This window comes from Chaetodon auriga, chromosome 9 (assembly GCF_051107435.1).
Source record: "Chaetodon auriga isolate fChaAug3 chromosome 9, fChaAug3.hap1, whole genome shotgun sequence".
In the NCBI taxonomy this organism is placed as follows: Eukaryota; Metazoa; Chordata; class Actinopteri; order Chaetodontiformes; family Chaetodontidae; genus Chaetodon; species Chaetodon auriga.
The window spans coordinates 9,143,959-9,165,527 of record NC_135082.1 but is presented as its reverse complement, the minus strand read 5'-3'; the positions used below and the strand labels follow the sequence as shown (position 1 = coordinate 9,165,527).

Here is a 21,569-nt window from a genome sequence, read left to right as displayed (position 1 = left end):
TTGCTCCGAAGTTGTTTTTGAAGATGTGGTACAAACAGGCAATTACACAAAATGTGTGCATAAATATGCACCTTCATGTTGACGCATGCACGCGTGTACCAACATACACCGACGGCTGCACGCACATTGAGTGAGTCCTCCGGTGTGAAAAAGCCAGATGACGCATGTCTGCTAATTATCAGGCTCTGTATGAAAATCGACTGGGTTCCATATGAGAGGGAAAAGCACTCAGAGCATTCGGTTTCTTCATTTGTATTTTCTTGCTTTAATTGGACAACATGATTGTGTCACTTTGTTAAATGGAGATACCACCGTTTATCCCTGCGTCTGCAGAGATGAATCAATGGCTGTTTTTATTCTAATTGCTGTCTCTGAACCCACTGTCATCAACGTAATTATCAGTGTTTCTGCCGCCATCACTGCTGTTTTTTATCATCATTGTTATTACCTATGTTATCACCATTATCTTTGTTATTCTCTTCGCCACCACCGCCGCTATTATCGGTAAGATTATCTCAACAACGTCATCATCGTCGCCGTGATCATTAACAAAATTAGTCCCCGTTATCATACATTGGCTGTTGTTGTTATCAGTACAACCATCCTTCACACCAACTTCTGTAGCAGACAAGCAATGAAAGGAGTCATATTGAAAGTTATAATGTCTGATGAGATAATGTGTTATCTCTGGTCGGGAACTCTGTTAAGACAATGACAAATTATTAGCGAGAGTCAGATGGTCAGCGAGGGCAGGATCCCATCTCATTACCGCAAAAAAAGAACAAAAACCAGTGAGTTCTAATTTCAGTTGTCTGACCTTTTTATGGGGTTAATTATTTATTTCATCGAAGCACAGCAGTGGAATAAACTTTGCGGCAATTTAATGCAAGTCAATTAAGGAGTGAGATAGATGAAAAGCTATCCTGGGGGAAATTATTAAGCTTTTATTTTTAGAGTGGGGTGGATGATGTGGTTTTTTGCTGGGCTTGGTCCAACAGTAGTGTTAAATGTTCTCTAAAACGGTTACATTTCTCTGTTAGACAGACAGGTTTGATATTGTCGAGGTCAGGCTCTATGGATTTTATACGGCTTTCCTGTAATAAGTGAAATTAACTCACTGCTCTAGAGCGCCGGGCACAATAATGCAGAGAGGGAGGCAAAGAGAAAGGGGGCGTGAGCAAACACAGAGAGTGAAGAAGTGGAGAAAACCTGGTTAAATATTAGGCTTTAATATTATTGTGGCTCATGTTTTTATGGTCTGCTGCGCACCAAACCTGCTGGTCTATTCTTATTAAATACGCTATACATTCTGTGTTTGCAGCATCCACACTTTAGGGACTGTACGAAATTATTGTGGTGGGATGGGGCTTAGAGTCCTCTGCAGCATTATTGATATTTATTAATATTTTCATCAGACCCTCTCCTAAAAATCCTTTTATAGGATAAACTTTCAGAAGAGGTCGAAATAAAATCTGAAAATATAAGATGAGACTCTTCCTAACATCCATACATAAATACATAACGTTCCCCCCTTTTCTGACCCCCTTCCCCTTGAATCACTTTCACGCGGTCCCTAGCTGGGTACCCTGTGTACAAATTCAACCTGCCCTGTTCTTTTTTTTTTTTTTTTTTTTTTTTTTTGCTGCAGCTCCTTAAATTTCCTCTGCTCAATTAGAAAGAACACCATGTACAGGTAGCACTGAACATCTGGCTTGCTCATCCAGACTGAAAGTAGAACATTTTAATGACAAGCATGACGAGCATTTTGCACACATGATTCATTTTTCCTTTCAACAGTTTTATACCTGCTTGTTAATATTCCTCCCGAAGAGAATTGAACCACCATGACAGCAAACTGATCCCACACACGACCACTATTGCTTGCGTGTGTGTGTGCGTGTGCGTGTGTGTGTGTGTGTGTGTGTTTGTGTGTGTGTGTGTGGATGTGTATTATTCATGTTAAAGGGACGAGGATCTGTTTACACAAATGCCTGTAATGTGAATCTTTAAATTTTAGGTTGAGGACTTACAGTTAAGGTTCGGGTAAGTCTCCACAAATTGAATGTAAGTCCATGTCATGTCCCCGAAAGTGCTCGAAACACAGCTCTGTGTGTGTGTGTGTGTGTGTGTGTGTGTGTGGATGCTTGAGTCATTTTTTTTTTACTATGCTCTCTTCTCATTTCATTAGTATGACTTGGCTTTAAATGCCTAAATTGTCATAAATGCTTAATGTCTGTGCTATTTTAAGTTCGTCTCACCTACAGTAATGCATTTTTAATACCTGGCCCAAATACCTGTTACCTGTTACATTTCCCAGTAAATCCCACCAGATCTCCCTTCCGCTGGCTATAAAACGCTTTGCCTCATATCTCACTTATGTAACCGAAAGCTGATGATTCCAGGAAAATATCTCATAAGCGACTTTCCAAAAGTGTCTTTTCTGGAGGGCTAAGTCCCAGAGGAACTCCAGGGCAGAGGATGTTCAACACTGTCACAACTATCATCTAGAGCTGTAATGGCCCCTCCCCTGGCCTCTATCTACTCCCTGCAGAGTTGATTTGATGTTTTTGAACTCCTGGCTAGCCCGCCAAATATTGCACGGCCCCTGCCCTACATTGCCAGGCCTATTTAGGTTACATCTACTATTTAACACAACATCACAGCTTGGTTGTTTGATGTGACTTTGCGTGAAAGAGTGTGAGAGGAAGAACGACTTAGCAAGTGTTTCTCTGCCATTTGAGCATCTTGTGTGAGAAGAGAGGAATTGAGTCAGTTTGGTTGGTGGATCTTTGGGAGCGGAGACCCAAAGCTGCCTTAGCTAAGCCTTCTAAAGCACCATCTGGCAGCCCAGGCCTCTGTGTCACCCTACTCACCAAGATTACATTCTCCCCTGGCCCTCTATCCCTGTCCTTTCTCCTCCCCTCCTGTTCACTTTACACTCGTTTCCCTTGCCAGCAAACACTAACGTAGCAGGTGAAGTTGTGCAGACTGTAGACCCAGAGCGGTTATAACTCTGGTTCTCTAAAAAAGTCTAAATTAATAATGACCTAGAAGTCATTCGAGACTTCACAGGCAGAAATAATTTTGATTTATTATTTGGTTTCAAAACTGTTGCGAGCCATTTGTGGTGAAAAGCATTTCCCATTTTTCTCAGTTCTGTCCTATTCCACGAATGTTGGGAATGGACCGACATGTTTGTGTGTCACATCACAAGTCACATCCACCTAAAACCCAAGACTCACAAACCACTGCATAGTCATATCCCACATAATATATATTAGCACGGGACACCATCTAATGACCAGTGGCGGAAAGAATCTGAAATGTTTTACAGAACAGAACAACAAATAATTATCTCATAAGATATGATTTTCTGCTTTTTTAAAACTACCCAATAATATATGAAGCAGTTGAAATTAGCTCCACCTTGATCAGCTACAACATTAAAGTGTAGCTTAAATGATCATAATCAGTATCTCAAAGGGCAATGCTGCATAATGACAACTTTTACTGTACTTGTGCTTTAAGGACATTTTGCACATAATACTGTTTAAAGCAGTTTTCAGTGCAGGACTTTTATTTATAATGACGTATTTTTACACCGTGGTACTATATAGATCCGTATAAAGCACGTCTTCCCCCATTGGCAGTGACCCGTAGGGCACTCATTGGCATTTGAATAAAAAAAAAGAGCTGGCAATACTGTTGATGTGTTTTGATTCAGTGACACACCTGTGGCTGACAGGTGCACGCTGTGATGTGTACCGGAATATGGCAGCGTAGTACAAATCAAAACTTTGCTTTGGCAGAACTGTTCACGACGGCTTTACAATTTCTGAATGCTTCACATTAAGTCATTAGAGTGGAACAGAGTCCACGTCAGGTCTGAAGCCAACAAAGTCATATTCAAGTCAAGTCTGAAGTTGTTTTAGTCCCTCAAATACAACCTGAGTGCAAGTTGCCAACTCAAGTGTTGGCTCTGGGAATGCAGTGCTTTTATTTATTTATTTTCTATTTTTTCCTTTTAGAAAAAGATATATTTTTTGTAACAAATGCTAAAAATATCTACCTCCAGAAAAAAAGCTATAAGCAAGGGATTTCTGGCCGGACTCAAAGGACTCCCAGTTACTGATGAATCAGATCGACTGCTAAAACCTCATGCACCACTCCAAAGCTCCTGGTGTGTTACAATGACACCATGCAGCACTGCTCTAAAAATGTTCTATCAGTTTTCCCTAAGCATGTAATTTTTAATACTCAGAGGTGGTTTAGACAAAAATAACTTCCATCTCCCACATCCATTAGATTAGACTAAACAGCACCTCCAGGTGATGACACAAATACGTTTCCTGTCATTTTACTAGGTGAGTCGGTTTCAGCACAGTCTGATTAGCTGGAGATATGGCCTAGTGATTTAGTGCGGTGATAACAAGCAGGTTGTGTTTCTATATAGGACAATGCAATATTATATTGTGTCTCAGGAGAAAATCAGATATTAAGGTTTGTACAGAGACCAGTGTGTACCGCAGACATTCACAAATTACAAGGACACACATGTTGTCAGCTGTTGTTATTCAACAGAAACATGTTAAACATGCTAAAAATATCAAATTTAATGTGGACTGTGAAATGTGCATCATAACAGATGCCCCAGAGCAATAAACAACAATGGAGGGAGGACAGCGCTCAGTTACAACCCTCTGCCTGCTTCCAAGAAACCATGAAATAAATGTGTGAGTAATGGCTTGTCATGAGTAAGGAAGAGATAATTTGATTGTGTCAGTGTGCAGGGAATGGAGACAAATATTTTAATCACATGCTTTGGAAATGTGACAAAGACAATTCAGCCATGTTGGGAGATCAATAAGCGGCAGTGTGTTTTGGGAGATGAGAAACTTGTCGCGTGTTCAAAGAGCATTTTGACAGAATTTACACGGTAGTTTTGGAAATACCGATGTCAAATATGCAGATATGTCCACACACACGGAGCTGGACAGATGACATCATGGAAATATCGCTGTGGAAATGTTTATAGACCATTGAGTGATCTGTGCCTGTCCTGCCATAACACTGCTACAATATACATCTTGCAAATGTGATTTTCTAACAAGTGCGAGTCATAAAGCCCGACGTGCTGTATGGTATGTCAGTGAACATTGGTGGATATGACATTGTGTATTGGCTTACATGTCCTTGCACAAGGCAGCGATAATTTAGTGTGAAGGGATCAAAGGAAAATGGTTCTTAACATTGCTTAAAATGTCAGAACATGTGCACAGATTTAGTATTATGGAAATATCGCCGATGGCTCGTTCCATAACTGTTTCCCTGCAATATTTGGAAAAGATGTTGCCTCAATTTTAGACATAATGGTAGCTAAAGTGCAGATTCCAGCAACATGCAGGTTTTTATGCCGGCAATAGAATCTGAGGAAAACAAGATTATTTAATTCCTTACTTACAGAGAAACTGAGTTTTCATCTGGCAAGAATCATAAAATCTGTTCTCTGGCGTTGACTGTAATACTTACACTTGAATAGGAAGACTGCAGCATTCTCCCAGGTGGGCTACATTTTCAGATACTAAATTATTGCTGACATTTTGGCAGCAAATAGAGTTGTGGGCCAATACTGTCTATCTACCAGATTCTGGACTCCTTTGTCCTTTTCAGTGGGTTCCCGGCTAACATTACATTCATTGTCAATACAGCTGGACAGAGTTGGTCTTTTGGGACGAGGGATTTGCCGTGTTCATGGAACCATGCTGCAACCATATGGCATGAGCTGTCCCCCTAAACGCTCATAACTAATGTCCTGGGATGCTTGATCTACAGTCATGAATACATACTAACACAGTGCTCACAGGTGTGTGCAAACATGGAAATACATGCCAAATGGCTTCATCTGCAGTCACATAGACACACATTTACACCTTAAACAAACAGTATGCACACACATTTCATTTGGCAAAGTGGTAATTACTCTTTGCTTGTTTGTAGGAGACAGACTGAAAATAGAGAGAAAGCAGCAGGGAGGAAGAGATGCGGAGAGGGAGAGTTTTAGCAAAAGAGAATGATAAATGATGGATTGAGAGAGCTCTAGCTAGACCCTGAGGTTACCAGTATGAGGGAGTTACAGCTGGCTAGCTCATTCCGTCGAGCTACAGATCTCATAATAAACATCACATGGGTAGTTTGGGCTGGCGGGTGCAGATTAAGCCAGAGCTGTTAGCTCTTTAAAGACTGCTCAATGTTGCAGCCAGCCAAGAACCTATTTATAGGGCGGCTGGAAGTGTATCAAAGCAGGTAGGAAGGGAAGACACTGGACAGGGCACAGTTTTCAAGCTGATTTATGTGCCTCAATCAGTGTAATAACAATAAACTGTCAACTAACACGCCACTTTTATTTGTAATTTATGGTACTGCGTTCCTAATAAACCTATGTTTATTTCTCCCCTGTCTCTCTCTCCCTCCTCCTCCGCTTTTTCTCTGTCTCCCTGCGCAGAGCTGCCCAGCAGTCCAGGTGGTCAGTTCACATTTCGCCCGCTGCCCCCGCCTCCCCCTCCACCCCACGCCTGCACTTGTGCGCGCCCAGCGCCCTACACTCAAGTCAGCCTGCAGAGGAAGACCATGCCAACGCGGTGCCAGGCCAGTCAGGGCAGCCAGGGGCCAGACACAAGCTCGGGCACAGACCAGGCACAGCTTCACAACAGCTGGGTGCTCAACAGCAACATTCCCCTAGAGACCAGGTAAGAGAATGCAACACATAAAAAAGCCTCTGAACGTGCCCTTAAAGGTTATTTTTTTACAGTGGTCTTTTCATGTGTTTTTAAGGGAACAAGAAAAAGGAGACCATTTAAATAATTTTGGAACAAATGCGAGGCATTGTTCCAAAACGCTTTCAGTCCAGAACGGTAGCTACGTGTGTCATTTTGCAACGAAAGCCTTCAAAAAAAAAAAAACATCTTCAAGGCAAATTGCCCTACTTCAACATAATGTCACTTGATTAAAGACATTGCTTTAATCTCACGAATGAGGATCATTAGATTAAAGAAAATTCTTTCATCAGGAATGTTAGTTGGCAGACTAACAATTTCTTCGAAAAATCAGACTAGACTGATTAAGAATGAATGTTGGACTAAAGGATTTGGGCATGTTTCGCACGTGTAAGATGGAGTAAGTGGAACACCGCACAGGCCTCAGGGGTATTATTACAGGACTTCGCGCACCATCAAAGTCAGAATGAATCTCTTTGGTTTTTTTAGATTCTTTTCATTCGCTTACCCCCCACTGCAGATACATTCACCAGGGGACCAGTATCTGAGTTTATACTACCTGAAGTAAAAGTGAAATTCGGTATCTGGTACAAATCCTCTTTTCAGGAACACATTGTGATTCCACCTCCAAGCCGTAGTGCCCGAGAAGAATTTTCCAAATGCTCGGAGACGAGGCGGCGGAATTTGTCCCATCAAACAGAATTAAGCATTTGCTTGCTGCATGCGTAATAATTGATCAGAGAATTATTTAGGAGATCCTCATTTGTGAGGCTGCTTTCGAGAAGAAGCAGCAAGGTGCAAAAGAATATGTTTGCATGTTTAATGAGAGCTCGGTGCGGCGGCTGAATTCTGGTGGTATGAGTGAGGATGAGATTGGCAGGCTGCCACAGCAGAAGAAGAGGTTTTAATAAGTTATGCATTAGGCCATAATTAGATCTTACCTCATTTAAAGGAAAGGAAGAATAAAATTAGATTCAGTGACAATTTAAATTAATCATTGGCCAGACATGTGTATTAATGGAAAAGACTTGTCAGAAGCATTGTAATTACATTACTTATCTGTATGTTTTTGCTTTAAATGAAAATCCACCATAAACCAAATTCACGTTTTTTTTTTTCTTTCGTGTGTGTGTGTGTGTGTGTGTGTGTTTCAAATCGTTCAAATCAATATTTGCTGAACATGAAGAACTCTCCCAAAGAGAGATGTGATTATAAAACACAATTTCCGCAGTGGCTCAGTATATTGGATAGTGCCTTTTTGTAGTAATACATTTTTGCATTTGGGAGTTTATAGTCAAATAAGTTTCATTTGATAGTGCGCTATTAGTTCTGAACCATAAAACGTAATCATATTCATAGTCAATAGAATAGTGTCTCTTCGTAACATAATTCAGATATTATTGGCTCTTTCCTATCTGGCTTTTGGTGGGGGGAAGACAAAAAAAATGACAACTCTTCACTGCTTAACTGTTTTGGGTTGGATTTAATATTCCAGCGCCCTCCTCTCTCTCCTCTTTCACATTTCCAGATACACTACTAATCTAATGATTTCATATTTTAGCTCTTACCGTGATGCTGCCGCTATCAGATCAATCTCAGATATGAGATTAAAGATTTATCAAGTATTTACAAACTTGACATGGAGGCTCACGCCAATGGAATTATAAGCGATGCGAAGGCCTTAATAAAAATGGCCGAAAAATTGTATACCTCTTGTTGTCAAGTACACTTCAATTTTCCTTGATGCGTCTGTGATGAATGTGTATTGAAAAGTATTGACGATGCGTCAGCAGAGATTAAGATTGTTTGAAGTGCGCATAGATTTCCTTTTCAGCTGCATATCCGTTATGTTTCTGGAGAGGGCAGCTTGTGTAAGTGGAAGGATGCAGATATGGATATTCAATATATCTGACTGGGTCTCATACTGGGTGTGTTAAGAGGCATAACAAATGTTGGGACTGTAATGAATTGACTGGTGTCCTGCCTTCTCTTCTTCCTCCTATCGCCAAGAAGTGAGACTGCTGAAATCAGACACTGTGCGTGTGCGACACACACATATTGTATGTCTGCATGTACCTGCACCGCACGCACACAGGCCCCCACCCACACACACACACACACACAGTCATTCGCACATATCCAGGTAGAGACAGCCCTTGGGCCGTAGACTCCCACCTCCCGGAGAGTGGGAACTCTCATTTTCTTCCTGTCTCGGGGGAAATCTGCCCTCTGATATGAATTCAGAGCTTCCTGGGCGTCGCCCCTGGATATTGTCTGAGAAGATCAAAGGCAGGGAGCCAGGAAGAACAGTGAAGCATTTTTAAAAGCACCACACAAGAAGACTAGAGTTCCACATGCATTGACAAATGCAATTTCTTCAGCTGGATTCGGATCCCTTTTGCTCTAACCGACCTTCAGCAGAGCAATAAAAGCACCACAGTGGACTCGACCTGTGTACTGGCCTCAAGAATGTGAAAATGCTCACCTGTATTTGACATCTTTTTGTGTATGCTTGTCTTGTGTGGGCATCTCTGAGCCGAGCTATGTTTCTCTATGTGTGTGTGTGTGTTTGTCCCAAGTTTATCTCTGGCCTTTCAGAGTTGAACTACCATTGACCCTCAGGTGTATGGTTGCTCCATGTGCAGCCTCCCGTGTCCCCCATCTGACTCACAGCCTTCAGCAGATGCGGGATGGGTGGATGGAGATGGGAGGGGAGGCTGACAGTGAAGGATGGATGTCATCTGTCTCTCATGTTAAACACAGCCATAGGGCCACATTACAGAGAGGCAAAAAGAGGGAAAGACACGGAGAGAAAGAAAGTACAGATGACCGGTAAAATCAAAATAGGAGAGAAGAAAAATCTGTCATTTGGGTGAGATTTTTTTTTAAAACTGTTTTTATTTTATTTTATTTTTGTGTTTTAAATTTCTTTTTTTTTTTTTGCATGTAAAACACTTTAAGTTACCTCTATGTTTGATAAGTCCTGCATAAATAAACTTGCCTCCTCATTATGTTAAAAGAATTTTCTCGAATTTGTAAAGTCATTTCCAAACACAGTGTAATCGGCACAACACTACTGTTATGAGTTATTCTGACATACTGAAAGTCAGTTCCAGAAAAAATTCTTCAAACTTTCACCCCACCGGCAGAATTTTGCTCTTGTTTTTTATTAAGATCCTTTGTCAGGGCTGAATATGAGACTTCATGACTTGAGAAGATGGATGTGTTTTTGCTGTGTATGAGGGCAAATGCAGGAGGTGCGGTGCAGTCTGGTGTCCAACGACGCTGTCAGTCTGCTGTCTGGCCTCACTTTAATGGCCTGTCCTCTGAGGGCCCTTCAGAGACCGCGGTCCTACCAGCAGCCTGTGACCTCACACCTTGTGCTGCACAGACAGAATAACACTCTAGCGAGCAGCAAGTCTGCCCCGACATGTCACACTCACAGCCGGTATTAACCCTCAGAGAGTGTGCGGTAACCTGGGGCAATCATTGCTGCTGGAGAATTCCAGGAGCTCCAGGATATTTTTTTGTTATGGAAAATACATACACACACGGCAGAGAAGAAAATAATGAGTCATGGCTGGCTTTTTTTTTTTTGCCTGTGATGTTTTCCCCAATATAGCCATTCTTTGTTTCCTCACACCAGCAGCCTTTGTTCATTTTTTGATGGAAGTCAATACGGCCAGAGCAGGCTGGAACTGCTTATAATTGCCTGCCCGGATTCACATTTTCAAATTGCATAATTTCCCCCAAATTTCTGCTTCCTCGTCTGACACCCTCCAACTCTCACCCTCCCATTATCCAAACACAATAAAGATGAAATTCTACCTCGATTAATTGCCCTTCAGCCTAGTTTCTTATCATCATCTGCCATCTAAGGAGCTCTTTTTCATAATGAAAATGAACCTCATTTTCTTTAACTAATACGGCGGTATAACTTAAGTAGTCGCTGTGATGAGTCAAAAAAGGAATAGGTGAGTCATTGATCTTTGGCTGCCAGGGCTTTTTCATTCTCTTTCATATCAGTGCTGCTCTGCATCACAGTCGCTGCTCATAATGTTGCACCAGATAGGCACTTTGTAAAATTTGGTCTTCTCTGATGAAGGATGTGGATAAGAGCTCATAGTCTCATATTCTGTGACATATTCAGTATCGTTCAGTATCAGCAGTAATGTGCTGTGAGCGTATTACATCATAGTTTGTGGCAACACTGTTTTCTATTGTTTGCCCGGTTATAGTGCTCTAAATGTGAATAATGCCCATGTTTTACATTTGTCACGTATATTGCTCGCAGAATTTATGGGAGAACATAATGTAAATTGCAAGTGGAATCGTACCGCTTAGGGACTTGGACTACTTTCCTTCCTTGATTTCAGCTTTCTGGATTAATCTTTGATGATGCATTACTTTGCAAGTTTAAGACACCACTTAAATTAAAAGCACACAAATGCAGTCAAACATGTAGGATATTGAGGGTTTAAGTCAATTCCTCAGTTCTCGGCAGTACAGTGCTGAGAGCTTTTTCCACAGGTGAGGTTTAGGAGGACTGCATCTTCATGCAGTGGTAAAGTAGAACAGTCTGTCCTGTGTGTGATATCTGAATCCTGAGCCAGCTCTGTATGAATCATTTAAAAAATAGCAGGAGAGGGGTCTCCTTTAAAATCTCCCACCTTGGGGGCCCTTTAAATTAGTTTCAGTCAGGCGCACTTCAGAGTGAAACTGAATTCCACTGAGTGCAGATTTGCATAAGTAGAATGAGAATAAGGAATAATAATAACAATAATAATCTCAAAAAATGCCCTAAGAAAAGATTATGTTTGTGCTGTGCTAAGCTAATTGGTGAAGGATTGAACCACTGTCCTACATAGGCCTGGACATTAACTTTGATTGTTTCCAAATTCATACTATAATCTACTTTAAAAAGACAAAAGCAGTGGTCTCAGAGGTGGTAGGTACACACAATGCAGCATGTTCTCTTCTCATTAGATAAGGACAGCAATTAGGCTAATTGTGTAAACCCCTCCCCTGAAATAACGATTTTCAAATCATAGCTGAGCAACAGTAAACTTTGTATTTCTCCACAGTGGTGTGGCTCATGATTGGAGAGGAACATTTTTGTCCATCTGCCACTCATTTTTTTACCGGCCACTTTCTTGTTTTAACAGCCGTCAAGACGATGGCAAAGATAAAAACAGGCATTCGTTCTTTTCGTATCGTGCCTAACTTTAGTGAATAATGAATAACATATAATAACATATATGCATATGACATGCATGGAATTAACATCACTATATTGTCTTTGTACTGTTGTTAATTCAGTATATGTGAAAAAGGATTAACAAATTATAGAATTCTGTTTGTAGCGGAAACAAAATTCCTAGCTGAAGCAGAGGTTCCTCACTTGCCCCTAGTGGCCGGTTAGAAGAAGCAGATGCAGTGAAAGGCGATTATAAAACATAACAGGTTTTTGAAAAACTGCAAATCACCGCAACCACAACAGGTCCTTGAGCCTACAATCATAAATGTGCACAAAAGGTATTAGGCTGATGGATCCAGTAGTGTGTGAGATTAGCTGCGGACAGATACACACACGGGCACACGCAACCAAATGATGATCTCCTCCAGGCTTATGCCAGAAATAACAAGACCTACAATATTCAAGAAATAGGCTATTTTATTTCAGTAAACATTTAAACTCTTAAGGAAAGACACACACACACACACAGACACACACACACACACACACACACACACACACACACACATTCACCAAATTCTAAAAAGAGACAGAATGAAAAAGTATTAAGTTATATGCTTTTAAGTATTTGCAGATGAAATAAATGTTATTGTCTGAACCTAAACAACATTCACAGCCTCCACATTGATCTGCATCAGGCGCACTGTGAAGATTCGCCAGGTCTGTAATTTGGGGAATCCTCATGCTCATGTCAGGGAATTGATTCTGCTTTTTAGTCTCAATAATGAAACTGTGAGTTTTCTTATTGGCATCTGAAGCATGTTGACATTGTCCAATCACTGGACTCTCCATTTTTAATTTTTCTCAACTTCTCATAAAAAAAAACAACAAACAAATTAACATACATGGCCTTCCTGTGTCTCCTCCTGGAAGGTTTTCTCTGCAGACCTATTAACCCCAGTGATGTAACATCATATTGTTTTGTCTCCCGGTTAAAGTGTGTAGAGTGAAACAAGCAGGCTTGCAATTCAGTCTATGTTGTGAACTGTCACAAATTGCTCTGTTATGCTACTTTTTTTTTTTACCTGCCACCGTGGCTGGTAGGCTGAGTAAATTCACCTGCCACAACACAAAATCCTCAGCATTTGGCGGGTGGCGAGTGCTAGTTTCCAACCCTTGATTTAGATTGATTTGTCCTTCTGCAAGGAAAATTGTTTCCACCTTCCATACAACCTCAGAGTACAGAAATACATCAAACTGGACAGAATACATCAATTTTAACAACTACGTACATGAATTCCACACCATACACCCACTACCGACACATTCTCCAACTTTACATACACAAACACACAAACAGGCACATTACAGTCTGGATATTTTGCTCAGTTCTGTTATGGCAGAGGGGACAAAACTCCTGCTGAACTTCACTCTCTTCCATGCCAGAGACCTGTAATGGCGACCAGATGGGAGGGGTACAAAGTGTGCTTTGAGGGGGTGACTGGGGTCAAGTGCTATGGTGTGTCCTCTGCGTGCGGTGGCTGTGCAGTTGAGGTCTGGGAGGTTGGGGGTTGGCAGCGTGTATGGATGTCAATGGTGTGTTCAAAGCTCAGTTTATTCCAGTCCAGGGCGACGCTGAGACCTTTGTGGCTCGCCACCATTTCAACAACTTCATCATTGATGCTGGTGGGGGTATGGGTGGGATTGGAGGCTGACCTGTGTGCACTGGAGGAGTCAAAGATTGCAAATGACAATCCTTGTGTGGACAGAGTGATACTTGGCACTGAAAGAGTTTGGCTTTGCATTTAGCACATCTACTGTGTACTATTTAAGGGTTTAGGGTAACGTTAGAAGCTCTGTCCTGCTCTTTATTGGAATATGGGGAAGTTAACACTCCAGCAAGCCCAGCTAACACCTCCAGATAGCATTGTTTGCCAGACACATCATCATCTGAGCCTCTTGTACGGTTACAATTGAAAGCCTACTCTCTGAATAAATACACAGCCAGACAATCTTACGGTTTCCCTTAAAGTTGTGATAGTTAAGACAAACTACTCTGCATTGAAGGAAAATGCTTCTTTATTTCAAACAATATTAACTTCTGTAATTAAAAGGTCCACCCCAAATTACTAGGGCCCATCCAAAATTGAAATCCTGGCACGTGTATGGCCATAAAATGTATATTTAAAGGACTACTGTGTTGGATTGCAACCAACTCCATACCCCTCACCTCACGCTACCCCGTCCAAGCCTGTAGGAGAACCTACAGTGGCTATGGTACTTGTGTTAAACACAAAAGGCACTCTCCAGAGCCAGAGTTTGGTTTGTCTGTTCTTAGCTTATGTAGAAAGATGGTGATTCAATGTGACAGACTCTGGAAGAGGACCTGCTCCCTCTGTTGATATAAAAAGCTCATTCTGAGATAACAAAATCACAATGATTGTCATTTTCAAGTGATTTTCCTCTCATGAACACATACTATAAGATATTATATTCCATTTCTGCCATATTCAGCCAACAGATCCCCATAAATTTTACACACCTGGCCTTTAAGACTATTGTTACAAGAGTCCCCTTTTAAAACGACTCAGCTGTTAACAGTCAACTGGAGACTGTGCTGTCAATAAACTCCTGGAGCTAACGTTAGCTTAATTAACTTGCTAGCCACAGCTGATAAAATTTGCCATCGACAGTTGTAATTTGAATCAACATAGAAGTTTCGGGCTGGAAATGAGATGTTTGCTTCTGTCTGTCGCTGCTGTCTGAAATCAAGACCCATTGTTTCAAAAGTGACTTGAATATCCAGTGGAAAATCTGCCACCATTACCAGTGTAAACTGTGGGGCTTAGTGAGCAGTCAGTTGCAGATTAGAGTGAAATTTCTTCTTTGTGTGTCTCCCACAGACATTTCCTGTTCAAGCAGGGCTCCGGTTCATCGGCTCTACTGTCAGGAGCCGGGCAGGGTTACCCCCTGACGTCTGGGACGGTGTACTCCCCTCCACCCCGGCCTCTCCCTCGCAGCAGCGTGACCAGACCACTGTTTACCTTCAACAAGCCTCATCGCTGCTGCAACTGGAAGTGTACGGCCCTCTCTGCATCACTCCTCACTCTCACCCTGGCCCTGTTGCTCATATACGTCATCGGTGAGTTATGGCACACATCAACCATTGTGCACGCAAGTTCGTCATGTGCAGCTGCACAAGAAGATTTGCTTTTGCGTGTTCTGATTTTGTTGAAAGAATCACCATTTTCAAAACAGATAGCTGGAGGGGCCAGGAAATTGGTAGGCTTGTCAAGAGACTGCCTAATTAATTCAAAAAAGAATCAATAAAAAAATACAGAGACAAACCCCAACAGAGTTTTGATACGCACAGAGTGTTGCAGGCATCAAAGGGTAAAAAAAAAAAAATACCAGAGCAAAAAAAAACAAAAAACAGAAGAGACGATCGATAGGGATCAAAGAAAATTTCACACTTTTACTTTGAAGGCGTTAGCTTTAAAACCAGCAGGTAATGTATTCCAAATGTGACCCTCTGTAGGATATTCTAAATTGTAAATGAGCTGTCCCAGACCAAAGCACACAAAACTGGTAATTATTCTGTGATGAATACACACATACATATGTCCTAACTTATTTACTGTTTTTCTGTCTCTCCCCCACACCCACAGCTACACACACAGACACACACACACACCTTATTACTTTTCCACCCTTTTCAGCCTTGTTTTTACTCTATTAATCAATACAGCTTTGTCTTAACTTACAACCTCATTGTCCGTGTTTTTTTATAGTTGGCTATTTTTTCTTTGTTTATTTCATATTTGTTTTAAGGTGAGGTCTTATGACTTAACTCCCTCTTTTTATTTATTTTTTGGGCTTTTATTTTTATCACAGCAGTATTGTTGCTTGTACTTGAGTGAAGGATGAATGCTTCCTCTGCCACTGGCTATAGCTGCAGATTGATGCAGCATGCTTCTCATGAATGCAGATTCACCCCAGATTTAATGACTGATACCAATTTTGAAATTATTTTGATCTTTAAAATCAAGAAAGTTCCTCGAGCTGTTGGTCAATCTGGGAGATCATCAGCAGTGTTTGTCAAAGTCAAACGCCAAATTTATTCATTGATCCTTTCCGCCTGCACCAACTCCCTGTTCATCGTCAACCTTGGCCCGGCCCTCCACCCAAGTGCAGATATCTCAACCCTCCACCCAGCCGCTTCATTTCCCTCCTGTGGTGGTGCTCAAGGTCACGCCAGAGCAGGCGGGGGTTCGCATTAATCACACACAAACACACACACACACACACGCACACACACGCACACACATCACAGACAGACATCACACACACTCACACTGGCGAATCCATGCAGATTAATCCCCAGGCTGAACCATGCTATTCCATTAATGTCCCGGCCCCGGTAATTAGTGCATTAGTGAGGAGTGTGAGTGATGACTTGGAGACGACATCACCTTTTAATTGGTGTCATGCTCCACTCCTGCTTGGCAATGATCGATCTCAATGTTGACATTACCATGGCAACTGCGTCAAGATGTATGGGATGTAAGCATAGATGATATGTTAGCCTGTAAATCAAAGATATTCAAATAGCAAGATTAAAGTGGTCATGGACTTAATGTCTTTGTCTGGGGGGAGAGGTTGAGACACAGGCCACCAGATGATTAGGTTCCCTCATTACATAATGATTCAGTAATTTTAATGAATTAATTAACAGCCACTGACAGGAAGAGAAAAAAAAAATGTCTCTCATTAGTTTTGCTCTTTTTCATCATCAAATAATAGCCATGTTGACTTTTGCTGTATTTATTGATTTCTGAGTCTGTCTCTCATTAAACGAGGTCCTCATTGAAGATTCATTCTTATTATCATAAATATTATAATAAGACACAGAAGAAACGATGTGCAGTGTTTCGAACGTGATAATGAATGAGCCGTTATTCCAAATATAATCACTGTCTACAGGCTATTGTACCATACTTAGCTGGGCAGTTGTTATAGTGGCATCTTTGTTATTATTTTCACACTGAACATGTTTCTCAGTAATCATAATAGATTTTTGATTTTCTTTTCTTTTGTCATGTATAAGTGGCAAGTAGAGTTGCAACCATTTGTCAGTTACTCAGCTAGACAATCAACAGAAACTTTCAAGCTAAAAAGTGTTCCCAGCTCCTCAGTTATTATTATTATTATGTTATTATGATTTGATGCTTTTCTTTGTCTTTGTCTTATAATAGGAGGGTCACTTAAAGGTTTTTAGTGTTGGGCAGACAAATAAATAAAAAATGATTGCATCATCTTGGGTTTAAGAAACTACAAGGGCCACTTTTTAAAACTAGTTTCTGACATTTTATATCCCAAATGATTAATGAATCAATTAAGGAAATTACAGATAGATGGATGCGTGTAGTGTGTGTATTATCTGTCTGCAGATACTGCTAACTGAATCAAGACATTTGCAACGTTTAAAAAATATGACATATTCCTTTACAGTCGTGCCAAGCTGGAGCCCAACATTACAGAATGCTGGAGATGCTTCCCCCTCAAAATCATCTTAACGCAGCTGTTACATTTGGCTGAATCTTCATCTTTTCTCATGATGCGCAGCCAAACTTTACACTGCTTGCCGCAGCCATCCATAGTTCAGCATGAAACTGAGCTCACATGCTAAGTGGAAGCACAGAGCGACGGCCAGTGTAACAGCCAGTACCTTGCAGCATATCTTGAACACTTGATGTAGCTCTTAATGATTCAATAACCGCACCTGAAAACGATGATTTGCAGCAAAGCCTTATTTTGACAGTTTGGAACCAGTTCTTAATACTCACCTCAAATTATTGCCAGGCCTTAAAGAGCTTTGTGCAAGTTATGTGACTTGTTTTTTAATTTGGGGAAAAGTAACCTAGCAAATAATGAGGCAATAATATTATGTTTCAAATTAAGGTTTCCAATTAGCACAACAATAGGACGATGCATGATTGTGGAGATAATGCTGTGCCTAAGTGATTGCAGCGCATGCCCCCTGTTGTGATTAGCTAAGGCAGTCCTCCTCTCTTTCTTTACTGCCCTCTTTCCTCTCCTCCCATACCCCCTGGTGTTGCAGGGGCTGTGAATAGCTTTGTTAATTTGTTTATCTCCCAACGTACCCCTCCCTCCTGCAGTCGTAGCTTGTTATTAAGCACAACACGGCCATCAGATATGAGGAGCAAGGCATTATGATAGCGAACAGGGCATTTAAGGAGAGATAGAGGACAGATTAAGATTGCATCTGTAATCTTGAAGAATATTGCTGCTGACAACACTACGAGTAACTCATTTTCTATTCAAAGCATCATTTAAGTTCTGCCTGTGTAAAACCTACCTACTATTGCTCTATCATGCTGTCAAAAAAAGCTAATTAGAGTGTTTTCTGCATTAATGAATGTCATGCTGTTTTAAACAGTTACAATCCTCAGTTGTTGAATCAAATATGAGGAGAGGGTGTTATGTGTCTGTTATGAAAGATAATCATCTCTGTGGTGTTACAACTGGCTCGCTGGCTGCAACATAGAAGGGGAGATGCACGCTAAAATTAGCAATAACAAACTGAAAAATACAAAAGTAAGGCAGTGATGATTATAATTATGTGTGAAAGTCAGGATCACTGGTGTGTAACAACACAGAAATTCAATGGTGAAGGTGAGGCGCATGTTGTCAGTGTAAAACCATTAAGGCAACACAAAGAAAAGGGAGGGGTGAAGGGACGAGCACGCTGGCATCTGGACAGGTGGGCTGAAGTAACTTAGGAACCAGGTGTTCCCGGTCTGTGTAATGGTACATAAACTCCAACCAGCCATGGACCTGCAAAACACACACACTATAAACTTGACTAAGGCTACGGGGCTTCACGATGGCAGCAGAGGGGAGCTTCTGACACAAGTGAAATGAGCAAGTCAGCAGCACCCGGAAATCAAATAATCACCTCTAAATCAAATTTCAGTCACTTGCACACACAGTGACACAGACAGTGTACACTTAAAGCTGATTTCTTCTTTATTGGGCAATACGTGCTGCTTCAGGGGACCTGGTGGTTCCATAAAGAACCAAATGACTCGTTAGTGCCTTTAAGTTCATTACTTTCACGCTATTTCTTTCAGTAAATCTACTCTCACAGTTTGATGGCAATTCAAAGCATCTGCCTTAAAACTAGGGCATTATTCACAGGGGTCAAACTCAGTACAGTCTCCAGCTGAACTCACAAGAAAAAAGCCTCTGTCTGTGATTATTTCCATTATAATTAAATCTAGATATTTTCTTGATTTGGTTTGGTCCCAGAGCCTCAGGTGATGCCTTCAAATGTCTAATCTGGTTCCAACAAACCAAAATGATCGATCAATCAACAAATGGTTTTGGTTTTAATGTTTGTGTAACCATGCGAGTATGTTTAGAAAAATAAATGTCAAGTATTTTCTTTTTTGCATTCTTAAATGTGATAAATTATTGTGTTCTGTATTATAAATTGAGCATCTTTTGGTTTTGGTCTGTTAGTTTGACAAAGTGAACAAATTTTAAGATATCACCTTGGGTTCTGGGAGGTATTTTTCATATTTTAAACACTACAGCTCTACTTACAAAATCACAAACTATGTGCTTGGTGGCTGGAACTGAAAAAGAGTTATGAAGTTGCTCCCTCTTGATCTGGATTTCTCCTCCAAACGTCCTAGCAGGCCTCGTCTGTCTCAGCACCAAGCTGATTACAGCTTATCATGAATTAAGTGCTTGTTTAAGCTCTATAAACAGATATCTGCATATGAATGCAGAATCTGTAGGCAAGGGACGAGATTTATCGGAAGCATTCTGGTTTCCGTTTGTATTCCTCTTGTAGTCTGAGTAGCACTGACCAATCATGTTGGAGCTGGTTTTGGTCGCATGTAGAAAACCGTCTGTGTGGAGAGCAAATCTCGGAACCCATCAGGTATCTTCTGATGACCATTTAGCTGTTTATTACCTTATTTAAAAATGTAGCTGCATTCAAATGCAGATATCTGTTTATAGAGACTAGTCAAAATGTTGAGTTGTTGTCAAGTTTGAAAGATTGCTAACAATGTACACAGACTGTAAGCAATGACTGGTGCAGGCAAGAGGAAGTTTTTGCTGGTGACACTGGAAGCCTTGAAACATTGGCTGTTGCCCCTAGAGGCTGACTTTTCATGAGATGATACCTGATGAGTTCTGAGACCGGTTCTGGTTGCTTGTTCTCGTCAATGTTGACCACCGTGATGAACATGTTAAAAAAAAAAAATTACAACTGCGTGCTGAGAAGCACATTATGACAAGGAAAGGTTACTCTGACACACACACACTGGAGCATCATTACTACACAGGATTCCTTTGCTTTTTCCATTTTAGCCATCCATTTCCTGCCAGAAATGCAAAGAATTGGAACACAGAAAGACCATAGACCCACATGAGGCCTCATCTAATTCTGTATTCATAGTCAGTGAACCACAATATGCAGACATGAAGGTGTCAGCTGATAGGGTAAAGGTAGCAACAAAGCTAGGGAAGGGAATTATGTTGTAAGGGGCAAAATGTGTGACCACAGACGGCACAACCATAACAGGATGGGACACATGATAATTTGTTCACTCTTTCAGCTGCTGCATCTGCTATCACATTTTGACAGTCTCAGAAGAGGTTATGGTGTAAAAAGTGTGGCGCCGCCATGTTTGGTACATCCTGCTGTCACTATTGCTGTGCTAATGTTTATTTCATACAAAGGAAATAATAAAATAATGTGAGCCAAACAGAGTGCACCTATTGGCTGGTGACACTGATGGATTAGAAATAATCTTGTCAGTCATTAAAGTCGAGATGAAATGGAAAATGCATCTTTGACTCTTAGATCACATTCCTGGTCACGTGGTGCACCTTTTTAAGGCTATAGCATACATATCCAAAACAAAATATGACATGTTTATGTAAGCTTGAACAAAAAAATTTCAGCCGATAGTGTCATCCATCTATCGATCAGTGGCACAGACCAAATGGTTAAATCAAATTCCTGTCAGTGTTCTGTACAGTGTCCTGTTCAACTCGGAAATACATCACAATAAGCCAGACACTTGCATCTGGACTTTAAATGATGATATTATATTTAACATGTTTGATGTGAAAAAGACATTCAAAATTTTTCTTATGCAGAATAATTTACTAATACATTTTTATAAACCTCATTTGTCTCAGTTAGCAGTGCACTGGCCCTGAAAGCTTTTTTCTAGAACAATAGGCTCTGTGCACAAGCCTCGTGACGTACTTCCGATTCCGCCTGAAGTCGGCAAACCAGTTTCCGGTTTACTTCCCTCTCCAGTCAAAACAGCGCTAAAATAAATACAAGGAATGAAAAATGAATCAACATCCACGAAAGAAGACGAAGTATAATGTGAGAGGGACTTTTAAGTTCCAGAAGACGGTGAATGGCTCTAATGAGCACTGTTGTGTGCCACTTTGTGCCAGCTCAAGTCGCTATAACAGCGAGCTTAGCTTCCACTGCTTCCCGAAGGACACCGAACTTCGTGCACAGTGGCTGCAGAAAATATGCA

General features: G+C 41.0%; 1 protein-coding gene across 1 annotated transcript in view; it reads left to right on the top strand.

Annotated features, from left to right (window-relative positions):
- Nucleotides 1-21,569, top strand: part of tenm1 (teneurin transmembrane protein 1) — a 163,966-nt gene that overhangs the window by 44,245 nt on the left and 98,152 nt on the right. Inside the window, exons 4-5 of the mRNA XM_076739613.1 lie at nt 6,503-6,746; nt 14,874-15,112. Coding sequence (XP_076595728.1) covers nt 6,503-6,746; nt 14,874-15,112 — 483 coding nt within the window. The remainder of the gene's footprint in view (nt 1-6,502; nt 6,747-14,873; nt 15,113-21,569) is intronic.